Source organism: Notolabrus celidotus, chromosome 2, assembly GCF_009762535.1.
Source record: "Notolabrus celidotus isolate fNotCel1 chromosome 2, fNotCel1.pri, whole genome shotgun sequence".
Classification (NCBI taxonomy): Eukaryota; Metazoa; Chordata; class Actinopteri; order Labriformes; family Labridae; genus Notolabrus; species Notolabrus celidotus.
The window spans coordinates 18,326,353-18,350,090 of NC_048273.1; the positions used below are offsets into that span (position 1 = coordinate 18,326,353).

The window sequence follows — 23,738 nt, forward strand, 5'->3', positions numbered from 1 at the left end:
CTCTCAGTTGAGTCCTGATGAAATTAGAAAGGGTCAGTCTCTGGTACAGTGTCTCAAACAGCGTCAAGTATGCAAGTCTGAATGAGCAAACAAGTTTCCATGGCATTTGAACAGTATAACTTACCATCCAAATCTGCCTCTCTCTGAAACATCAAAAACACACTGCCTCTGTTTTTCAAGGGACAAATGTGGCCAAAGAATGTGCGAATGAGCTGCTGGCAGACTTGATTCTGACGAAGTCACTGACTTTTTAAAATCCCTGTCTTTTCTCCTGCATTTGTCTGTCTGAATCTCAGCTCAACAGGTTGACAATAAACCCATGTGAATGGCGTTTTAAGGTCAGCAGGGTCCAGATACTCTTTCAGGACTAATACTTTGTGGGCTGGCAAACAGTGAAAGAAGCTGAGAGGTTGAAACCTGAGGTATTATCAGTGTTTTTCCTTCTAGATTTTAGTGTCTCCATCTACAGAACAACTCTGAAACACATTTATAATTAAAAACAGACAAGCCTGGACGGCACACACAGCATGAATCTAAGGCTGCAGGTATCTATCTTTTCATGTTATTTTAATGAAACCCACCAACTGAAAGATGTTCCACAGTGTTAGTCAGATCTTGCTAAAAATCTTCTTTAAAAAATAGACAAATAAAAAAGGATAAAATATTTTGAAGGCCTGAATTCAATTCTGACCAAGCATCTTAATAGGTTTATAATGAGTTACCTTGACTCCAGCTTTTTAATGGAATAATAAGTGTACTATCTCTCTACAAAGATGAATAAAGGGCTGTACTGACACAGCAGTTCTGTTAACTGAAATCTAACGTCACACTACCCCTAGCAAAACACTGAGCTCTCTCCAAAGTATTTATTAAACTGATGCAGATTTCATTACATACATATAAATTAACAATGTTAGATAACCATACTAAATCTTGGCAGAGGTTCTTTTCTTGAGTTGTCTGAACAGCTCATTTCGATAGCTTACCAAGACTTGAGAGCCTGAACCTGACGTCAGGCTCTGCCCTCCTATTAGGACGATGTTGACACGACATCATTTAGGAAGCAGGTTATCATGAAGTAATGATTTAGTACCAACTACTTTAAAAAAATCATCCTCTTTACTGTAAGGGACACAAAATACTTAACTAACAAACAAGTTACGATGAAGTAATGATTCATTACTAAATAATTACAGAGGATGATGTCTCCCCTGTATTTAGGGAGAACAGAATAAGCTCCTGATGAAAAGGTTACCATGAAGTAAGAATCAATGACTGATGAGGAGCTGCTCAAGATCAACTCATTAAGAAACTTAGTTCCACACTTTTTACAAAGTAACTAAGTGAACTATTGTGTACCTTGTTGTTAGCAACATTTCTGTTTGGCATGTTAACATGCACATTTTCTCATTTGCACTGACACAGATGAGCTTGATGGTAATGTCATTAGTTTTGCAATGTTTTGGACATAAAGCCAAGTGTAGCCATGGCCTTGTTATTTTACCTAGAATGCTAAAAGTGAATTTTATTTTATTTTTTAAAAGAAAGGAACCCAAATTACCAACCTTTTTTATTGCTGGATAAATACTGAGACATCTATTTGGTGTGTAAAGAGCAAACACACCGACCCTACTGTAAACAGGCAATTTTTCAGCTGCTGCTGAGAGCGCTGGAGTCTGGCGGATACTTTATGGATGGCCAGCAGCATGGCCAGAGTTTCAATCAGTCTTTGATCAGAAGAAATGAAGATCACACACAGTTTGTCCAAGTCTGTAAACACCCCTACTGAGAAAGATATATATACACACACACAGTGGTTCCAGCAGTGATGATGGGCTTGTGTCTTCATCTTCTATCTCAAACCACAAAGCTCTGCAGGATTCTCATAATACATCTATGAAATATTACATGAATCACTGATATGACATCTTTCAATAACTCTTCACAGGCTGATTTTTTTGTATGCGTTCTGTGCAGGTTTTGCCGGTCAGCATGGAAGCCATGATGCTATGTCAACACACAGACAGTGTGTAAAGCCATAAAGGAAGACACACACGACAATGACACTTTATGGCATTACTGCAAAGTAATCAGTTCTGTAACAAATGTGAACATGTGAATAATGAAATTCAAAAAGTGGTGTCATTTCTCTATAAACCCAGATCCAGCTCTGATGTGAAGAAGAGAAATCTGGGCTGAGATATAACAGTTTTTAACTTTGAAGTACCGGTTTTATTTCTTTATGTTGGTGATAACTGTTTTTTTTAAAGAAAATGTCCATATCCAATTGTTATTAGCTGGTTATATCTCAGATCATGAGGTTTCAGTCCAGTGCCAAAGTTCATCAAACCACAGGATGCAATTTCCCAAATTTGGCCAAATGGAATTTCATTTAAAAAAACATTTGCCCTTTCTATTGCAGACTTCAGTCAAAACATTCATGTTCTTTTTTCTTCCATGTTGTGAGATGGAGAAAAGGAAAGTGCCATTTTCTCCTTTTGATATCTCATTTTACAACACCATGAAGATGTTTCAGTAATTACTTTCCAAGTGTATCATCCAGAGGTTCTAATGCGCTGCCATTGTATCCTCTCTGCACTCAGCCACTTTGGTCTCATTACTCCCTGGTCGCTTTACTGTAAATGTGCGTCGGTCGAGCTAAGGAGTGTGTAAGGTCCCTTAGATAGACGAGTTATTCAGAACTGAAGATTACAAGCACACAAATGCAGGTTTGACATTGGACCTCAGAAAATGGAAATTAGAGCAAATCAAGGAACTAATACAAGACTCGTCATTAGGCCATTGGCCAATTATTTTGATTGCAGTTGTGGTGCAGTAGCTTTTAAAGTGCCCATTTTTGTTTGTCAGGTAAAATGTGTGCCAAAGATCAAGGACATTTACAGCTGATGCTTTGGTTCAACCCTAACAAACAAGTTTGCAATTTCCTCTCTCCTTTCTAGGTCACCTTCATCCTAAAAAAAACCCCACCAAATTCATACAGCACTATTCCATTTGTGACCACTGTTGACTCCTGGTGCGGTGGAAATGCCCAATTGATTCAGCCTGATTACTGTCATTAGTACCATTTTCACACCATCTCTAAACACTGTTATTTCATCAAGCTCTTCCGATGTCTTTATCCAGACAGCCACGTGTCAACTGCTACAAATGTACACGGATTCACACACATTGCTAAAAGCAGAACAAGACATGAGAAATGGAGGCGTAATTGCTTTATTTAGAAAGCAGGGTTTGCTTTTTCAACATGTCTTTCAAGTGGAACTCAGTATGTGACATGACTCTTTCAGGAGTTCCCCACTGGAAGCAATTAAAAGATCAAGCCCAAAGGCAAAGAAAGTGGCTCTGAGGAGGTTGAATTTGTCATTTAAATCTACAATAAAAATGGCACAATAGCAAACAGCACACTTATGGTCTTTGATTTCTTTAAAGCAAATGAGCAGGTCAAAACCAGAGCAAAATCAATAAAATGACTCCAGACAAAATCAACCCAAAATGGGTTCCTCCACAGGAGAGTATGAATACACTTAGCAAAGCTTATGGCAATCAAACTTCAGAATATCTGCATGTAGATATCCTGTTGTGTATAGAAATACAACAGAAAAGATCACTACAGTAAGGGTTCATCCTCAGAGGAACAAGAATCACTTTGACATTAGAAACTGTGTTTAGGGAGAGGTGAAATTTCATGGGAACCCATGAATTAAAGTTTTCAATACCCTTGTCACGAATATAAGTATGTAATGGTGAATTTAAATGGGATGGTGGGGCTTTATGTATTGATTGGCATGTTGCCACACTTTTAAATAGTGAGGTGGGGACCACGGATAAGCATTTTACATTTCTTGGCAATGTTGTCAGCAGTTAATGAGATATAAAGTAAACCATGAGATAAAATGAATGGTGGGCTGAATTACATTACCACGCTTGAGCTGTATGGGCAAAAACAACTGAAGCGTCCTTTTTCATAACACTCTCTTGGTCTGAAATCCAACTAATTTCCACTGAAAAACAGCAGGTGCACACATTTGTTCAGGTGCAACATCTGATTTTCCATCATCCCGTCAGGTGGCTTTGGGTGTGCCTCTAAGTGGCTTTGAGAGGTGGATGTGCAAGGTTGTAATGCATCCTGACTCAGTGTGGTCATTGTCCTCTCAGCAAGAGAGGCGGAGATCTGTCATGGAGTATTGTAATAATTATATCAGGCAGGGCTGAGAATAGTTATCTAGTCCACGGCCAAGCACCTCAACAGGCCCGGTGATACAGAAATCGACCACATCAATACTACTGTCACATTGCCCTAAATATCAAGTGCAAATTCAAGCAGGAAGAGTTCTCGTTCTAAAAACTCTTTTCTAATTCACATTTTGCTCATTTGATCCCTAATTCTCCATTGATTGTACGTCATCCATCTTTCCTCCACATCACATCACATCTACCCTTCCACTTTCTTTCTGCTGTAACACTCTCCAAGCCTTTGTCTTTAGCTATAGACAGAACCCAGCATGAGACACAGCATCCTGAGCCTGTAGTGAGGAAGGAGGGGACGCACAGAGGGTGCCACTGCCACTAGAGGTGAAGCCCAGGCTTTAGTGGGGAAACAGAGGGGGGTGTCACAGCTATAATCACCCAGAAATTCCACAGCGCCACAGGGCAGGAAACCAATGAATACATACACACACACAGCACAAACATGCACACACATGTACACACATGCAAAGACACCAAGGCATGTAAACGTTGACACACTTACATGCACGTGGCATGAGCATGTGAGTGAGCTAACACAATACAAGCACTAGGTGGAACATAATTGAAAAATGTTAAATCTACTTGAGTTATAAGTAATAACTTAACTAAAATTAGATTTATCCTTTTCACTAGACTTGGTTTCAAAGTGGGGTCCAAGGACCCCTAGGGGTCCGCGAACCATAGTGTGCTGGTCTGTGAAATAATTATAAAAAAATTCTAATAAATTATAAAATTGTGCTGTGTCATTAAAAACAGCATATATACAGATGAGGACCATTTGCACCAATGAAACCAGAATATTGTGCCCATTACTCCCACCCTAGTTGACTTTGGGCAAATATAAACTGATAAGACTGACACTCACATTAATCTGTTACGTATAACTCATTCACACTTCACTCAGAACTTTTCCTGCCACTACTTAGCTTTGTTTACTACCTCGCAAGCATGAAGCCATTTCTAAATCAGTTCACATTGTCAAGTGATGCTAAACCCAAGCTAGCTAAATTAAGAAGCGAATGAAGCCAGCCAAGCTAAAGCGAGATCTGATCAGCCGGAATAAAAAGGACAAAACGAAAGACTTTTTCCAGCGAAAGAGCGAGGAATACATCCGTAAGAAAACAAAGATGGTGATGTGTTTTCCGTTTATCACTATGGAACAGGTCTTAAGTATTTAGATTGATCAGTTTTACAATTCAAATAGTTCCAAGGGCATCTAAGAGTGCAAATGGTAGTAAGCATGTGCTTCATCTATATTACAGTTATGAGAGGTCCTTGGAAAATGTTCTCACCTGTAAGGGGTCCCTGGCCCCTAAAAGTTTGAGAACCCCTGCACTAGAGGATCAAACAAACACCTTGTTCATATACAGTATGTTTAGATATTGTGAAAAATCATGCTTCTATTTGCTTTTTGTTTAAAAGAAGGTGAGATATACATTATTTTTCAGAGAACTATCTAGAATCCTCTTTCCACAATCCCACACATCATCAAACACAGACACAATGCACAAACTAACATCAATCCAACACACCACACATATTGTACCACCCACTTATTGGAATGTTTGAAAAATGTTAAAACTGTACCTGTCATCATTGAAGTTGTCTTTCTATGTTACTATGTTAGTGTATTTGTTTGTCTTGCAAATAAAACCATTAGAAAAGAAAAAATGGCTATGCTAAGCTTAACCTTCAGTTAGCTTAGCTTGGTTAAAATAATGTGAAACAGGAGGAAAAGCAAAGGAAATCCATCAACCAGTACATATAAAGTTCAATGGTAAAAACATTATACCTTGTTACTTTGACAAAGAAACATTCAGAGACTCCCAATATGGAAAATTTATAAACTTAATTCAACATTTGATAGTTCACTTTATAATTCTGCACAGAAGCAAGCTAGCTTTTAATGCTTAGCTTACTGGATACTGTCATGTCTGCCCAAACAAGGGACGGGGACACACACGTTCCGTTGGCTAGATTTATTGAGAAAAGAGCGAAAAGGCAAGAGATGAAACAAAACTTACTCTGGTCCATACTCCAAAATTAGTCCATGATTAAATCCAAAAAGATCCAAACAATAACAGGAAACATTGGGGCACACAAGGAGAATAATAAAGAACACTACAGGCAGGGAAACACTGGGAACACGAGAGATGATGTAATAAACTGACACAAAAGGGAGGAAACACAGAGACTAAATACTGATGGGGCAATGACACACAGGTGAGACAACGAGACACAGGTGGAAATACTCAGCACACAATCACAAGGGTGGGAAAACAGACAAAGACAGGAAGTAAGGCAAGACCAGACACACTAGGAGCAAGAGCAACTAAATAAATTGGGAAACACTTCACACACAAGGAGTACTGGAACAACACTCCTTGATGAGTAATATGTGACAATATAACATAAGAAATAAATACTGGAAGACAACTCAGGGAGCCCAAATAAGGATACAATACAAACAGATACCAAACAAGACAAAAAACACAAAGTGGTAACAGAAACACAAAAACTGGACAAGGGTGTTCCATGACAGATGCAGATGTATCAACAACTAAGCATCTTACTCATCTCATCCAAACCCTTGCCATTTTACTTACCAAAATCTTTAACCCACCTGCTCGGGGATGATGGAAGTATGTGCACACACACGCTCCCCCCCACACACACAGACACCCAAACTCATCACTGAGTATAATTTATTTACCATTTCTGTCTCCATTAACCATATCTAATTAATGCTAGTACCATACTGATGTTTTTTTCCTGTGTAAAATATGGTATCTTCCAAAAGTAGCACCACAGAGTCACAGTATGAAATCCTCTAAACTTGATTCATTAACAACTCAAAAAAAACTTATTTATCCTAAGTGAAAATGCAAGCAAATTTCTGCACACTGTCATTAGCATTAAAAAAAAATTAATTGTCAACATTTTGGTTCACAAGCATTGACACTAAATGCAATTTTGACAAACAGTGTGCAGGAGTGTGCTGGTGGTTTCTAATTGACCCACTCCTCCCCTACACACCTGTTTTTTTAGTATAAGTAGCATGTCTGACAAGGAAAATAGAAACCTTGAGGGTTTTGAGGTGCCAACCGGGGTGGCCAATCAGATTTCAAGACCAGCCCTTTTCAGCCCTCTGGACATGCCTTTAAAGCCTGTTAAATAGTGCATCTAGCATGCTCTGTAGTAAACACTTAAAATCAAATATTCTTAAATATGTTCCCTATTATAAGTCATGTCAGCACTGACGCTTCTAATGAGAAGAGAATTTGGAAAGTTAATTTACGCTAAAGAGAGAAATCTAAAGGAAGGTGTGAACAGCTGTTTTTTTTTTGATATACTGGAAAATGTACTCTCAGTCAGCTTGTGTGTTAGATATTGATAGCCACCATCATGAAGTGTTCTGGTGTATTGTACCAATACAATAAATGGGCCTATCATATTTACAAACAGAAAGACATTATTGTATACAGCTGTGTTGCTATGGACTGTTCCTGCATGTTGCGAGCTTTATAGTTCTGAATTTATAACTTTTCAAGAGCAACAGATTTGGCCACAACAGCCCTGAAGCAAAACTTGGTGATATTGTCTGTATCAAGGCTTAAGCTTGGTGTATTTAACAGATAAGAAAACAGAGACAGAGTGTTGTATCAGTATTTGCAACATACTCACTCCCATTCCTTGCGTCGTGCCTGTGGTGTGCTCTGAATCTTGTGTGCCTGGTGGGCTTTGACAATGTCCCTCTGTTCAATCAGGCCTCCTCGCCGTCTCTTGATCATGTTGGGACTGACGGCCAAATCTCCGTCCACCCCCAGCAATCCCCCTCCAACCTCAAAAGTGGAGGCCACATCCAAAGACAGGCCCAGACGATTTGGGTGCAGAGGCGGGGTGTGGCTGGACATATGTGGGAGGTAGAGGGTGTCATAGCTGGTTGACAGACTTTGGGGCTCCAGGAGGGACTCAGGAAACAAGCTGGACCCTCCACCGAGTCCTGCACGATGCTTCTGCCAGTCCTCACAGTCTGCCGGTGACGAAGGGAGTATTTGGTGCCTGGGAGTGCTGCTGCCACACATTGTCCCCACTCCCAGCCCGACCACTGGACACTCTGGCCCTGCTGAGGCTTGGGGTAGCCGCAAAGCATTGTGGTCCCCTGACGGAGACTGAGAGCTGACCGAATATGAGCCCAATTCCAACATGGTGGGAAGGCTGCCCGGGATCTCAGCATAGTGCTGCAGGAAGGAGAGGGAGCAGAGAGGAATTAGGATAGAGGAAAAGAGAAAAAAAGACATGATATTGTTGTAAACATTAAAATACAAAACAGTTAAATTTATTCAGTGTAATTTAGATTTCACTTAAAACAATGATTATCATAACATTTATTATGAAGCTAGCCATCTAAGTATCGACCATTGACTGTATATTAAACTGTTTATCAAAATGATCACCACAAGTGTTATGGACTGTGAAGCCCAAATATTTGGAGTCCTTCTGACTGACTGCAGTAAAGGTCATGAACTCCACCTCCTTCATGTTAACAGATGAAACATGGGTCAATTTCAAAAATAATTTACATGTCAAATACATTTTTCTCATACATGCTTTCTGTCATTATTCTTCTTAGTTCGTATCATGCTGATTTCTGTTCAAGTGTTCATTTTTCAAAGACGTTTGTTTTAATTAGCTATATGTTGAAAAAATGATTGATTGACAGCTCTGTTGAACCATGTAGGCCCCTGCTGTACTTTATTTCAGTAGCACAACAACATTTTGCTAGGGAATAATATTGGTATAGGTACAATACTTTTTTAAACCTATTTCGCAGACTTTGTTAACATCCAGGTACAGACACTCAGCCAGTGAGCTTGCATGTTGGATTAACTACATTAGTCAAAATCCTGAAGACCTCCAGTGTCTCCTGCAAACCCTCTGAGGCACTTTGCGAATGGCCCAATATTTCTCACTGTCCTTGCACATTTAAAATAAAACTTGTCCTCTGAGCATCAGAACCAATTAGCTAAGCTGTAACACAACTCTCAAAACAAATAATCACACAATACCGCCAGTGCTGTGCTTAATGGTGCAATTAGAAAGACGGAAGAAAGACAAGGAGGCAATTGTATTAATTTAGTGTCTTCTTTATTTTCTAGAAATACTGATGACTAGTCTAGTTATGGATTTATGCAAAACAAGACACGCACATGATACATATTATTGCCTAACATGCTGCAAAAGTGTTTGTATTGCTCCTGCTCTAGTCTTATGGAGCCCTCACCATTTAAGCAAGCCGAATAATATATTTCTGGTTTTAGAGTCGCTCTGAGAGGAGGCTCTACACTAAATCACCTGTGAGGTGAAGATATTGAGCTGTAAAAAGAGGATGTTGCGTTGTTACAGGTAGCTGTGTAAAGCAGACAGAATGGCAGGATGGAAGCTTTTCACACGTCTTGGACATCAGCATAAAATCCATTCGACCACTTTTACAACCCGTGAGCTATCAATTAGATTGCTGTCAATAAGTGGACAGCAGCTTTGAATGGTACTGATGACCAGATACTCCAGCCATGATTATAATGATTGCATCACTTGTACAGGAAAAGCTCTGTACAGACATTGTTACACGAAATGAAGTGAAACCCTGCTTGATTTGATAATATCTTGTGATATTATCTTGTGAGGAGGATTGAGCCACAGAATTACTCAAGGGTGAGAAGCAGCTGAAGAAATTATGAAATTAGCTTTTTTTCCCTTCCGACTTTGTTTATGAGAACACAAATAAGCAGCTATAATTTTGTGTTTTAAATTCTTAAGGCAGAAAGTGATATACATCTTTAGGATAGAACACATAAATAAACGTTGCAAAGACAACACCGCAAATTAATTACCATTACATTTTTTTCCAGAGGCAATGGATTTCTTAAAAGAAATTAGCCACTTTGTGATGATGCTGGTACAAGAGTTGTTTAAAGGTGCAGTTTGTAGTGTAGCAAGAGAGTCTATTACGTAGAAAACATGGCAGGGCAAGAAGGCAGCTTCTGTGGTAGGGTACCTGCTCCTTTTATAAAAGGTTAATTCTAAATAAACAAAAAGAAAACACATTGTATATTTAGGTGTTTATGCACTAACTCAAAATACTCACGGATATTGGATTCCATTTCTACACAGTATGTTCTGCTAAATGCCACTATACTACATACTGTAAATTTATCTTTACTCTTAATGTCTACATTTTTTTTGGCCACTCTTATTTTCAAACTCTATTTTAAATAAAGAACACTTGAAGATGCTAACTGTTTAGCACCAAACAGCGGAAAGAAAGGTTATCAGCTAGCTGGCACACATGTTGAAGATAATGAGCTCAAAGAGCCAAATATTTCTCAATGGACTTAGTGGACACCAATCTAAACTTTAAAGTACAGTAAAAGTTGTACATATACATTCCTTGGGTTACCAAAATAAAACAACTCATGATCAGTTCAAATGTAGCTCTATTGTTCTGTACACTGCATAGGCTTTGTTTACTAGCCATTGTTCACTAGCTGCTAGCATACTCACAAGTCATTGTGTTGCAGGTAGTTACAACTCCAGCACGGGGCAGGTTCAGAACCTACTGTAGATAAAGTCCATTTCCACCCTTAAAATAATGTTTTTAACCTAAGTGGGGCAGAAGGATCAGGGAAATGGCTCAGTGACAATATTCACTGAATTCTCCAAATAAACACATTTGTCCTGAATGACCTGACCCTGCTGATCAGCATGACCTCCCCTGAGGGAAAACAATTCATTATAAATACACTCTTGAAGCTCACTCTAAGAGTTTTTTAAGTCAAACAATCAGAGATGATTACGGTTTCTGATTGACCGTGCTGATTGTATGGATTCCCAGCTCTGTAATGGTATCAAACGAATCCTGCTGCTCTGGAAACATGAGACTGTTGGGACTATAGGTGAAATTAATCTAGCTATAGCCCTATGAATATTTGCTTTCGCTTTTGCTTGAAACAGAATACAGCTGATGAAGTCGAGCCCTTCCCTCGCCAGCTTTGTTGATTGCTCAAAATGACCTCAATGCAGTGAGAGTCATTCAAAAAGGCCTATGTCTATGTCTATATTTATATAGACACAAGTATATGTATGTTGTCTATATAATTGTCGATTGTGTGGTACCTGGCAGGGGGAACTCTGTCTGGGAAATGACAAGAGAGCTTCCATTGATCCTGTGCTTACTGAATCCATTTTGTAAATTATGTTTTCAAGCCGGCTGAATGGGAGTGCCAACACGAATAGCTGATACATCGAGATGTGGGAGTCAGTTTAACTGGGTATGATACTCCCAGGAAAGCACAAGTCACACAAAGAGGAGAAAACAACAATAACAAAAATATTTGACTAAGAAAGCTTGATCATACTGGTTATGGGTAGTGCAGAAATAAAAATGCAAATACATTGTTCCAGAAACAAAGGCTACCACAATTGACACATAAATGGATGTAAAAGACAAAAAAACAACATTAAACATCTATTGAACAAAGCCACAAGAACAATGATTATAACTGCAGTTTTTATCAGTAAGCAAAGAATGAACTTGGCTCATACAGGTGCATTGGCATAAAAGCTATTAATAGTATCTATCTACAAGCTGCCATGCAGTGTATTGAATACTGAGGGGCTGAAGTTACATTTTTATGGTAATTTTTCTGTCTCCTTGAGATATTGGTACCATTAAATAAGGAAAGATAGACACAAATTCTCTAAATAGTCTCTTTCAGGATTCTTCTAGTAACAGATTTGTGATTGTTGCCGGTGTAACAAAAAAAAATGTGATTCAAAACTTTAGAAAATTTGCACAATTCCTTTCTTTCCTGGAGCAAAATGAGAAGATTGATATCTCTCTTGTGTGTTATCGTTAAATATGAAATTACAGCCATCAGTTGGATGGCCTAGCTCATAGCTTTAAAGGTCGAAACACTGGGAAACAGCTAGTCTGGCTCCAAATATAAACATTAGTCTAGCCTCCTCTTTAATTCTCGAATAAATAAATATTTAAATTTGGGTTTAGTGTGAAAGAAGAAGTTAGGTTAGAATTGTTTTATTTCAGGGCAGAGACAGGCTAGCTGTTTCCCACTGTTTACAGCCATTATCAGAACCATTAGTACAACCACAACCACAGAACCAGTCCAAAACAGACCATCACAACAGAGCTCTGATAAACACCCACACAGACTAAAACATCAAGACTCAGCTGCTTTGTCTGCAGTCCACAAAGTCTGGTCGCTCCACACATTTATCAAAAGCACACTGCCAAGAAAACTGACTGTTTTGACATTACTCTGCTAATTAGCGCCCATTATCTGTCTAATGTGTTACACACAGCTGTCTGGTCCATGCCATTAACTTGTGTCAGGGAGAAAAAGCTGACCAAAGACTGTTAGCCTTGACAAAGATTGAATCACAATATCAAAGGGGCGAAGTTGCTTTTAACACTCTTTGTTTGACAACCAGGTGTCTGCAAGGTTACTAATGAGGAATGAAGAAAAGGCTCAGTCAGGCAAGCAACCCTTCCAACACCTGCTGCCCCCCAACAGCCCACACAAGTGCCTGATCACACGTCATCTTTCACCACATCCTCCCCTCAACATAGATGCCGACCTGGTGAACGGCCAGACATGTCACGAAGTGTTAGCTATGTTACCTGACCGCATTATAACAGACAATGAGTTTGAAAAGAAGTCAGGCCTACAGTTTGAACTTGTTGAAAATAACCGTCATATTTTAGCAAAGTGCAGGTGAATCAGTCATAATGTGAAAGAACCCTGTAGGCAGTAAGTGTCTTAACAGAAATCAAGGAAACACACCATGCCAGACATCTTTATAAAAGAAAATCTGGTTTGATGACATCGAGAAGAATTGAGCTTCTATGCCTTCGCATGGCTTACCAAAAAATCTTCACTAATTCAAGTTTTACTATATTTAAAAATGAAAGAATACAGCAATAATATGGCAGGTTGGAACAGATATAAGTATTATTCACCAGCAGTGTAAGAAACCTTTTTTATGTCAGTGTTGTTGCAAAAACCAAGTGGAGTTAAGCAGCACATTGCAGTGAGCAGAGGCCAGAGAACATGCAGCACACACATATAAGTCAGGCGTTTTTAATTTATAAATGATTTGTGGTCGGGCTGTATGATATGGCATATTGTGCTGTGGTACCCTATAGACACATGGTATATGCATGACTCATTCAAAATACTGCTACTGCCAATTACAATTCTGCATATACAGAGTGCATTAGGCGGCGCAAACATAAAGATTTAAAATTTACAACTCTGTGTATGTGGTGTGAGGCAATAGAAATAGAAATGACAGCAGAAAATAAATTGATGTCTAGACTTCTGAAAATTAAACTAGCTGCATACAAAATGATGGAAAGACAGAAATGAAAGAGCACATGAGTACTGCTTTGAACAAATGCTAACGTCAAAATACTGATAAGCTCGGTGGTGATTGTATGCCATGCTAATGCTCAGCAGGTAAACCATGTACAATGTTTAGCATTAGCTATTTGCACTGTCACCCATTCTTCAGGTGTTTGTTAAAGAAAGTATAGAAAGAAAGTATGGGAATTGTGTATTGACCAAGCAGCAACCTCCGGTCTCAAACTATGAAGCCCATGCGGAAGTGGTCTAAACTGCAATTCATCCAGAATCTGCTTGAAGATGGCTGCAGAAACACCGGAAACCACATAGACACCAATCCAAAAAGACGATCTTTGCAGCATTAATAAACATGTTTACTGCCTGGTTCAAAAACGGCTTGGCCCTACGTAGCTAATTTAAGACCATGAGTTTTTGCCCAAATAAGGACGTGACTGACTTGACTCCCAAATGGGAACACATAGCTGTTGGCTAGGAGGCTCAAACCCCACCTCTTTACGTCACAGTGTGACTGTTTGAGTTCCACATTTCCAATATGGCTTCAAAACAGCGCTCAGGAACAGATGGGTGACGTCACAGATACTACGTCCATTATTCATACAGTCTATGGTACTGACCTGATGGTGGTGCTAATTTTTAAAAGGAAACAACTCCTATTTTTACACATAAGTTTCCAGACTGTATAAAACATGGAAGTCTCTGTGACTTCACTCATTGGTTGCTGAAGAGGCATTCAAAGCCCAGTGATGGCAGGCGCTTATTGGAAATGCTGACTCAAACTAACTACAACCTGGGAAAAAGGCAAAGAGGTGGGCTGAGGTGAGTATTTAGCCTTCTGGCATACAGCTACAACACACCCACCTGTACATCAAGTTAGCTGTGCCCCTAATTTTTGGGATGGGATATAATGGGATTACCTTGACTTTTGCGGCCAGACTCAAGTAGACACTTCAGGAACTGCAGCTTTTTTGCCCTTGAACATTGGCCCAGTTTTTCAAAACCGCAGGTTGCCGCTTGTGAGAAAAAGTTTCAGAGATACATTCATACATCACCTCAAGTACCTACTTGAGTCTATGTTAGTTGGGGCTAAAGCTGACAGGTTCAAATGAAAAAATCTGGGCATGTGGAGTTGCAAAAGAGTGAGCCGGAAGCTTCAACCAAGCTGTCTGTCATTGGGTTGCATTGTGGCCAATAGATAGCCAAAGTATGTTCAGTCAGCAATGTGGCAATTCTAAGTTACAGGAGCACACTTTCCAGGGATAACTAAAGTTATCTTATTGTCCAAAGAGTGCATTCATGTCAGACAAAGTTAATGGTAATCCATTAAATAATCGTTAGGATATTAAGTATGTTTTTTTCACCGGGGAATCCACCACAGAGAGAAATAACTGAGGACCACAAGAATAATAATTAAACCAGCAAACTTTTTCTGCAGCGCCCTGTCAGTGTAGTTTATTCCACCCACAGCCATGTCCCTCTGCTTATATTGCTGTCTCTGCATCATTACTTTATCTTCTCTCTTTAGACAATACGTAATGTATTCTGTTCAAGAAAGTTTGTTCATCACAACTTATACATTTCTCCTGCAGATGTAACACATATACATTTGTTGATGCAAATTTTATGTTCAGACATCCCTTTCATTCCTGACTTATGCTCCTTTTCTGAGTTAATATTGTGTGTAATGATTAACAGCCTTAAGTCTAGTATGTAATTGTGTTGTATAGAATTACTTATGTATCATTTTACATTATTTGCATACATTCTTAAGTATGCATCATTATATATGTATGATGTTATTTTGTTTTTAGTCATACATACTGAATGTGTGTGGCGTTGTGGATGTATAATAATCATTCTATGGATATATTTGCTTTGATCATATTTCTATTCCATTTTCTTGCTTCATCCCATAAATATGATGTGTTATTGTACAACAGCCTCTCTATTTCCCTGTATGCTTATTAAAGTTTCATAATATCATTATGTAAGTATAGGGCTGCAGACATTAGATTACCTCAGTTTGATTAGATCAATTAGTTGCATGCCTGTAACAGTCTACATTACAGGCTAATCTCCAGGTTTTCAGTGTGTATAATTTGGAATTGCTGGTATCTATGAGTTTTAAAAGGTTACTGAATAGATACTGAATACTCTTTCTGACTAAGAGCTGCTTTGGCACAAAACTTCCTTTTGATTTTTTCTGCGTTGTGCTCATTTTTCTAACTCATTTACAAAGGCAGACAGGCTTTTGTCTCTAAATGCAGCATGGCATACCATGACATGCAGCCTTCAGACGATAAAAGACACTTCTCAAAGAGATCCTACTGCTGTGATGACCTTCCAAGAAAATTACATAACACCACTGACACATCAACTCAGTAATGATCAACACTGCTAATAGGACAGCCACACTGTATGATCCAATCATTTGAAGATAAGTGGCCTCATGAAGACAGCCAGGAGGTTATGTGACTTTCCATAGTCCTGTGCTGTAATTTTGTTTCATACATTATATACTGTGACCTAAACATATATGAATGTGTTGAAGTAAAACAACAAAGTAATGCAAGCAGAAAAAAGTAAAGCTAAAGGAATCAATCATTACAGTTTTCTTTTTTCTTTTTAAGGTCTACAGCTATGTTAAAAATGACTTGTTACAAGAAGACATGTAGTGAACAAGGAGGTGGAATGTACAGTGTAATGTACTTTCCCTTTATGTGAACGCCTCATAAAGTATCAATGATGTTTAGATGATTATCATCTTATATGCTTGGACCACTGTGTGAAAACCTGTGCTCTAGCTTGTAAATCACGCTGGTATATCTGCTTGTATACAGTAATGCAGACCCTTTGAACTGCATAGTAATTTTGAAAAGGTGGCTGCCCACAGCAGAGATTAACTATGTTTTACAGGATTTAGAATACAATGTATTTTGTAGCATTTATGTTGTTTATTTTCACAAACTGCCTTATCCTGTGCACAGGAACTTAAATAATGAATAGATATTAATAAATAAATAACGCAATTTAACAGGATCCTACCAGGGAAGTAATTGAATCGTGTGGAGAGGAATTGTCAATCCAAAAAACACTGAGAAAAAAGAGAGCAGTTCATGTACATAGTGTCTGCAAAATAACATTTCATCCTTATATCCCTGCATGTATATTTGTTAGAATGTCTTGCATATACACATTATGGCTGTGCTCCTCATTTTTCAACTGGCAGCACAGCCATAAAACCACTGGGATTTAATATTTTGCAGTATTAATCCACAAGGGGAGGGAACGACACTGGATATAAAACATTGAAACAAAAAAATAGCCAACACAAATACTGAAAGGAATGAACATGGACTTGATGTTCTTGCATATATGTTAAAACAAAGTTACTTTGATCTCCATTGTTGCACAAAAGCTTTTTTTTTTTAAAACTTCAAATAAGTAACTTTTGCCAACTTTGACTTGAAATGATCTGATGGAAATCTACAAGAATCAGCTCAGTGTATAAATGGTTAGTTTGCTCCCAGCAACAGCCTCAAATACTGTAGTCCAATACCAAGTAGTCAGTTAACAAACTAAGGACAAGTTTATACTGCAGGTTCATCAATAATTATCCATCTCAAATTTAGCAGGTTTCTTTCAGTCAGTTTGAAAGGGTTCATTTCAACAAATGATAAAACTGTAGGAATTGTATAGGGCCCTTAGCTCTGGTGTTCATTCAGAGAATTTGAGGGTTTGTTAGTTTTCAATGCATTTGCAAGAAACATGGTTATTTTTTTGCACCAGCCACAAATCTAAAAGGATGACTGACAGTACGTGGTAATTAAAAATTAATGTAGAGCACTTCTTGAGTGTTAAATAGATAGGACTAATCATTTTGTTAATGATGAATCACAATTAATCACTATATTATTGTAAGTGGTCCAGAGAACATTATGCCTGTTTCAGTTCAAGAGGTACAGTCAGGTTCCGCTGTATGCTGAATAAAGGCTCTAATTTATACACCATGAAAACCAATTTGCACCCTTTCCAAGAAGAGTGGTGTTATTCAACCGAGACGATCAGAGCACTTGACACAGAAAGATTACCACAAGACAACAGCAGAAAAAAAAGTACCTTAACTAGCCAAGGGTGGTGAGTGATAAATGTTAATGTGATGAAATAATTAACGAGACAGCCCAGATTGATCCGAGTGGTGGTCCATTCGATCTAATTTAAAGGAAGATAATTTGATCAATTCTTGCTCAAAGTGGATCACCAGCCTATATTACACCTAACCAGTGACATGGTGATTGTAGGATTGCTGTTTGAAGGCCTTACTTTGGGAAAAAAAGGGATGTGAATGGATGAAGATAACTGGCAACATGGTAACTTTGTCTTCAGCAGCTGTCATCTTTAACACAGTGATTACCCACATTGCTCTTCCTTTATCTTCAAACTCCCGTGACTTATACTTCTCACTTATTAATGTGTTGGATAATTTATTGAAGAGATAACTAACATAAAACATCAAATTAAGAATCAGGCTCATAGGCAGAGAAAGCCTAGACAGAAGATAAACAAGCACATCAAGGTATTTTAGTTTGTTAAAAGCCCATCAGCAACTTGTCAAACACACATCCTAATGTTCAGTGCAGCAAATTCTGTCTCGCTTTTCTCATCTTTAATTAGTCCCTGCCTCCTAAAGGCAACGATCGCCTCCTTGACCAACCACTGAGATTGATCTGAGAGGATTTCTCTCTCAGCACTGAAATTTTTTTAGCATTTTCTGGTCAAGGCCCACTAAATGTATTTATCAGAACATAATTCAAGCCTGCTTTCATGTAGCTTCATTAACTAACACCTGTACATTATCTCAAATAAACGAGATAATGCTAATCTTAACTGACTGGCCACCTATTTATCATCTCTGTTGAAAGCCATAGTGAACAGACATTAATACTCTTTCATAGTCTTAGCATGGTGCGAATTTGATCATGTTCTGTTGACTAATTAAGTATGCATCAGAAGAAATAAAAACAGCATTCCTGTCTGACATAAATTCTCCTTCATTAGTCTGCTACACACTCAGGACTTTCTATCTTCAAGGTAAAAAAAAAGAAAAGTATCATACTAAAAATCTGTTCAAATAAATGTACATTAGATATATGGACATTGTACCTACATAAAACACGTTTTCATATCGACAAACCTGAGGCTTTTTAATGTTTCAAGTCTCAAAACAGCTTCCCTACCCTCCATTTATCTCACTGAAAAGCATTTCTAATACTGACTGAAGGGAGACCTCTCATTATGGATTTCTGCACCCTGTCCCTCTGGGTGGCACACTGTCATACCCTCTGTCAAAAAAGCTGTAGTTGCCCGATGAAGCTTAGTAGATACAGCCGTGGGTTTTCCCACTGACACCTGTGGTAATATGAATGTGTAAGAAGTAAAGTGAATCGCGAAGGAACGAGTGTCTTACCTAAAAAGATAGAACTCCTTTCCATTTCGTTCAGCTCTCCTCAGAAAATGAAAATGTGGCAGTGGATCCAAGCACGTCCTCCGTACTTCCCCTTGCCAGTCCTGGGAGAGAGAGAGAGAGAGGAGAGAGAGAGAGGGAGAGAGAGAGAGATGGAGAGAGAGAGAGAGAGTGAGAGAGAGAGAGAAGAGAAGATGATGAGGACGAGAGAGAGAGAGAGGTATTAGGCACAGAGGGTTGGGGAAAAGGTGCGTTACTCCTTACGACACCTTTCATTCACAAGACGCCAAAATAAAAATAGAATGAATGACATATCTAAATCTGGAATTAAACCACATCATATAGGTACTATTGCTAAATCCCCCCAAACTATTCAACCAGGTGACATAGCCTACTTGTTGCCTTGTGCGGATTGACAAGCATCCATTACTTGGAGACGTGTATCTCTTAGCATGACAGTCTTCAATGCTGTTTATATATTTATTACTCACCTGTTAACAGTGTGCACACATCGTATAAACACAATATTTCGCCCAGTTTTACAGTCTGCACTCCATGTGTTGCTAGGGGAACCAATAAACGCGGATCCTTATTAAACTCATTATGAAATCAGTCGGTTGAAATAAAAAAGTAATGTCTCATTACTTAAATTAACTGAAGTCTCAGTTAGGGGCTTCTGTTTTCTGTAGAGCATTTAAGGTGAGGTGATGTGATGCAACATAGTTTGGTTGTATATCTGCGTGTGATCCCCACTGAGGCCGCTAGGTGGCAGTGAAGGCATAATACATGAAGGCTATTTTTTGCTTGGTCTGGTCCAAAGTCTGGCTATACATGATTTACAGTCTATTGTTTTTTAAGCCAAGTCTATGAAGCATACAAGTCCGGCTAAGGGTTAAAATGAATATTGAAAGAAAAGCAATGTATGGCGACAGTTCTCAACCAAATGCGGGGAAAGTTGAACCTGTATGCTGCGAGGAGTATTCCACAGCACTGTTATTCTTTTTGGTTAATTTTATTTGCGGCATTATTATATGAATACACGTAAGATTATGTTCTTCTCTATCATTTTCTTGTAAAGTTTTCTCCCTTTGACTTTGATTTCACCAATCAACGTCCATCGTCCGATGGGTACGTTTCCTATGTCATCTTTTTACATCTGATCATCTACGTAAAGCTAAAATTAAGGGGGGAAAATAAAATGCCTCGTGCTTGCCAATAAATTATGCAGAGTAGATTCAGTGAGAGTGGGACATTTCTTGCAATAAACACTTGGCCCAAAAGCTAATAATGTAACTGTACAAAGTCTTAAAGCATCAATAGTTATTTTCACAGCATGATAATCGATAGATTTTCATGTAGAATGTAAAGAACTGGACACAATATTTAATGATAACATTCAAATCTTGATTGATGGGGAAAATATTTTTTAACCCCCCCCTGTTATGTATTGTTTGTTTCTTATGAACAGCAATAATGTTCCTGGGGCAACTTGACCTGGGGCATATTTAATCATTCAAAAGTGTCAGAACCCAAAAAATCCTGTTGTTCACGCTGCTTAAACCAAGCAGAACAAGTTCATAGAGAATATTACTTTTAATATGTATCTTTTTATATTTTGGAACTTTAAAATGGGTCAATTTGATCATTGAGCCACATAACAGAGGGGTTAATTAACTTTATTATTATAGGAACTATTATCATGCTTGGTTTGCACTCGTAGTTTTAATTTAATTAATTTAATTGTTTTTTTGTTTGCACAGTGTGGAGGAAAGCTCAAACCAGCATGACGTCGGTGAAACTCTCGCGATATCTCGGTCTCAGTTCACGTTACCTACCCGTCTTGGATACTCCAGTTTCACCCAGAGTTACATCAACACAGTAACCCGGGAAAGGCAACCTCAGAGGCTGGTAGCGACATTTCTTTCTGGGAATCTCACACCTGTCCTGGATATCTAGTTGCCTGAAAGCCACTGAGGGAACAACAATGGTGCATGCCGCTAGAAAAAGTTGCTAGCTCAGTTGGCACAACTGCTAGCTAACATTGGTTTGCTAACGTTAGCCAGCTAACGTTAGCAAACAGCTGAAGGAGAAGTCTGGAGAAGTTTGGATCTTTTCATCGCTGGGACATCAGGGTTCATGTGTTATCTGGACAAGGCGGATCCTTTCACTGAAGGTACGTCTTGTTTTATTTGTAGAGGTGTTGAACTGACTTAATTTAACACTTAACGGTCAGCCAACGTTAAGATTAACTCCCTGGAGTTGGCGGCTCCGACTAATCTCTGGACCGAAGACATTTCAAAACAAGCCGTCTCTAAAAATATGTAAGAAATAACTACAGCCATGTGTTTTTATTGGTGTACTGTTGTCCCACTAGAAACATGTCACGGTTGCCTAATAGTTCAGGTCGTTATACTCACTATTCACTCATAAAGAAAAAGATAGCAGTATGTAGTTCACGCCCGAAAGTAGATTAACAGTACGGTGGGCTGGGTCCTGTGTATTTCCTGGAAAGGATGTTACAGTTCTAGACATAGGTCGTTTGTCGTCTACAAGTTTGGACTGGAATGTTCGTTTTTATGTTATTTTATTAAAAGTTGTCATATTTCATTGTTAAATTAAAGCTTCGTTATTGACAACAATAGTTAGCCTTGAGTGAGAGTTAGTCTTGTTAAAGTACCGATCAGTGTCAGTCCACTTATTTCATGCTCTCGGGTTTTAACAAAATAATACCAAAAGTGTGGGATCATTGAATGAAAGAGTAACTTCCAAATCAACCCCACCCATAGACAAAGAGGCGATTTGTGGTGATTTCGTAGAGGTCAGATTAACACTCAAAACGTGGGAGTTTTTGTGAGTGAAGTTAGTCAATACAAACCATGTAAAGTCAAAGGAAGCCCTATTACTTCCTCGTCCCATTGTTGGGTCGCTTATCTGCAGCCTTGTGTACAGTGCTGACATCGATGTTGAGAAGCTTTATAGCAACAATGCAGCTAAGCAACGTTCACTTCGTCGTGTGAATACGAATGTATTCACCTGCTTTGCCTTTATAGGGGATGTATTTGCTTTAATGGAAATCAATCCTGCATCAGGGAAATTTCCCTTTATATCACTGGACGCTTGCCATACACCGTCCATACTGTTCCTCAAAGATCAGTGATGAGTTCACTTTCCCTGTGACAATTTTCAAGTGAGTCAGACTTTTGTCAGCACCACTAATGCTTACTGAATGTCTGCATTAGGTGGGTTCACAAGTTAATATTAAGGACATATAACAAGACAGGACATTTGAACTTATTATTGAATCCAGCCTGTTGTTTTAGTCTTGAACAAATGAACTGGTTATTAGAATTAGAATGTACTTTATTCATCCCCCAAGGGGGAAATTCAGGTGTCTGGCAGATAAATTATAAAAAAAATCACATCAAACAAGTAATTCAGGTGTCTGTCAGCTCATTTCCCATTGGCTAGAGAGTTATGAAGCCTAATGGCTGCAGGGATGAATGATTTTCTGTATCTCTCAGTCCTGCAGCGCAGAGAGATGAGACGTCCACTGCTGCTGTTTCTCTGGTCCACAAAGAAGTTGTGAAGTGGATGATCTGTGTCAGAATTAGAATGGCCTGTAGCTTCTTCTGTGTGCATCTCTCCAACACAGCCCCCAGTGAGTCCAACCTGGTTCCAATCACAGTGCCAGCTTTTTTCTAATATATGATATGTTTGCCTTCAAGATGTCAGTTACTATAATGGGGTTGATTTAAAAAAAAAAAAAAAAAAAAAAGGGGGGGAAGCATTTTATGTAATGCTGGCATGTGGACCTTCAAGACAAGTACCACCCTATTAAAAGCAGCTTGTATTCACTAATATCTGTAATCAAAATGACCTCTGAAATGTTTGTTTCCTTGCTTGTGTAGCGGCACATTAACTTAAGCAGCTCTTGGCTCTCTTACAACACGTTTGGCTTCAGTCCTGACTGGATTCAGATAAAAGCAAATACTCAGTTAACCGCCAGTAATCTGGTTTAGTAAACAACATTAAAGTTTGATATTTTGACGTTGAAGTTTGAGTGTATTACATTCATTCCCTTCGGACCACCTGTTCACCAGGAGGACTATACTGGCTGCAGTAGTAGAAACAGATGGGAATCTACTTCCTCCCTGTTTGCTCCCTCCATCTGATTTAAACGCCCCGGGCTGTGTCATGTGATTGTTACGGATACAATGCATGACTTCTGTAAAACGCTGTATGACTCAAAGCAGTTGTTTAGTGTTATTGCAAAACACAGACAGTGAGCGAACGATCACAGCTAGGCTTCCCTATAGATTAGTAGTGAAAAATCCTTTTCACAGTTTCCCCTTTTCACAGTTTCCTACCCTTTGACACCAACGCTATCTTTGGTTTCCTGATCCCAACAAACGTGTCAAGCTTTATCATCTGTCTGACTTAACAAGGGTAGTACAGAGGTAATTCCAGGCGCCTGTACACTAGCTCTTTTGGTGACGTGTTTCAGGTAAACATTACTCGACTGGCATGTGACAGTTTGGCTTACCGTCCCTCATGGAAATCTT

The 23,738-nt window shown here is 38.8% G+C and overlaps 2 protein-coding genes across 2 annotated transcripts in view; one reads left to right on the plus strand and one right to left on the minus strand.

The window, feature by feature from the left end:
* LOC117829929 (voltage-dependent R-type calcium channel subunit alpha-1E) overlaps positions 1-19,887 on the minus strand; it is a 115,067-nt gene extending 95,180 nt beyond the window's left edge. The window contains exons 1-3 of the mRNA XM_034707749.1: positions 19,668-19,887; positions 19,180-19,280; positions 7,954-8,510 (exon numbers count right to left, since the gene is read on the minus strand). Coding sequence (XP_034563640.1) covers positions 7,954-8,477 — 524 coding nt within the window. The 5' untranslated portion in view covers positions 8,478-8,510; positions 19,180-19,280; positions 19,668-19,887. The remainder of the gene's footprint in view (positions 1-7,953; positions 8,511-19,179; positions 19,281-19,667) is intronic.
* A 1,121-nt stretch (positions 19,888-21,008) lies between these two features.
* Positions 21,009-23,738, plus strand: part of cep350 (centrosomal protein 350) — a 34,340-nt gene continuing 31,610 nt past the window's right edge. Inside the window, 1 exon segment of the mRNA XM_034705355.1 lies at positions 21,009-21,349. The gene's annotated coding sequence lies outside the window, so the exon portion shown is untranslated.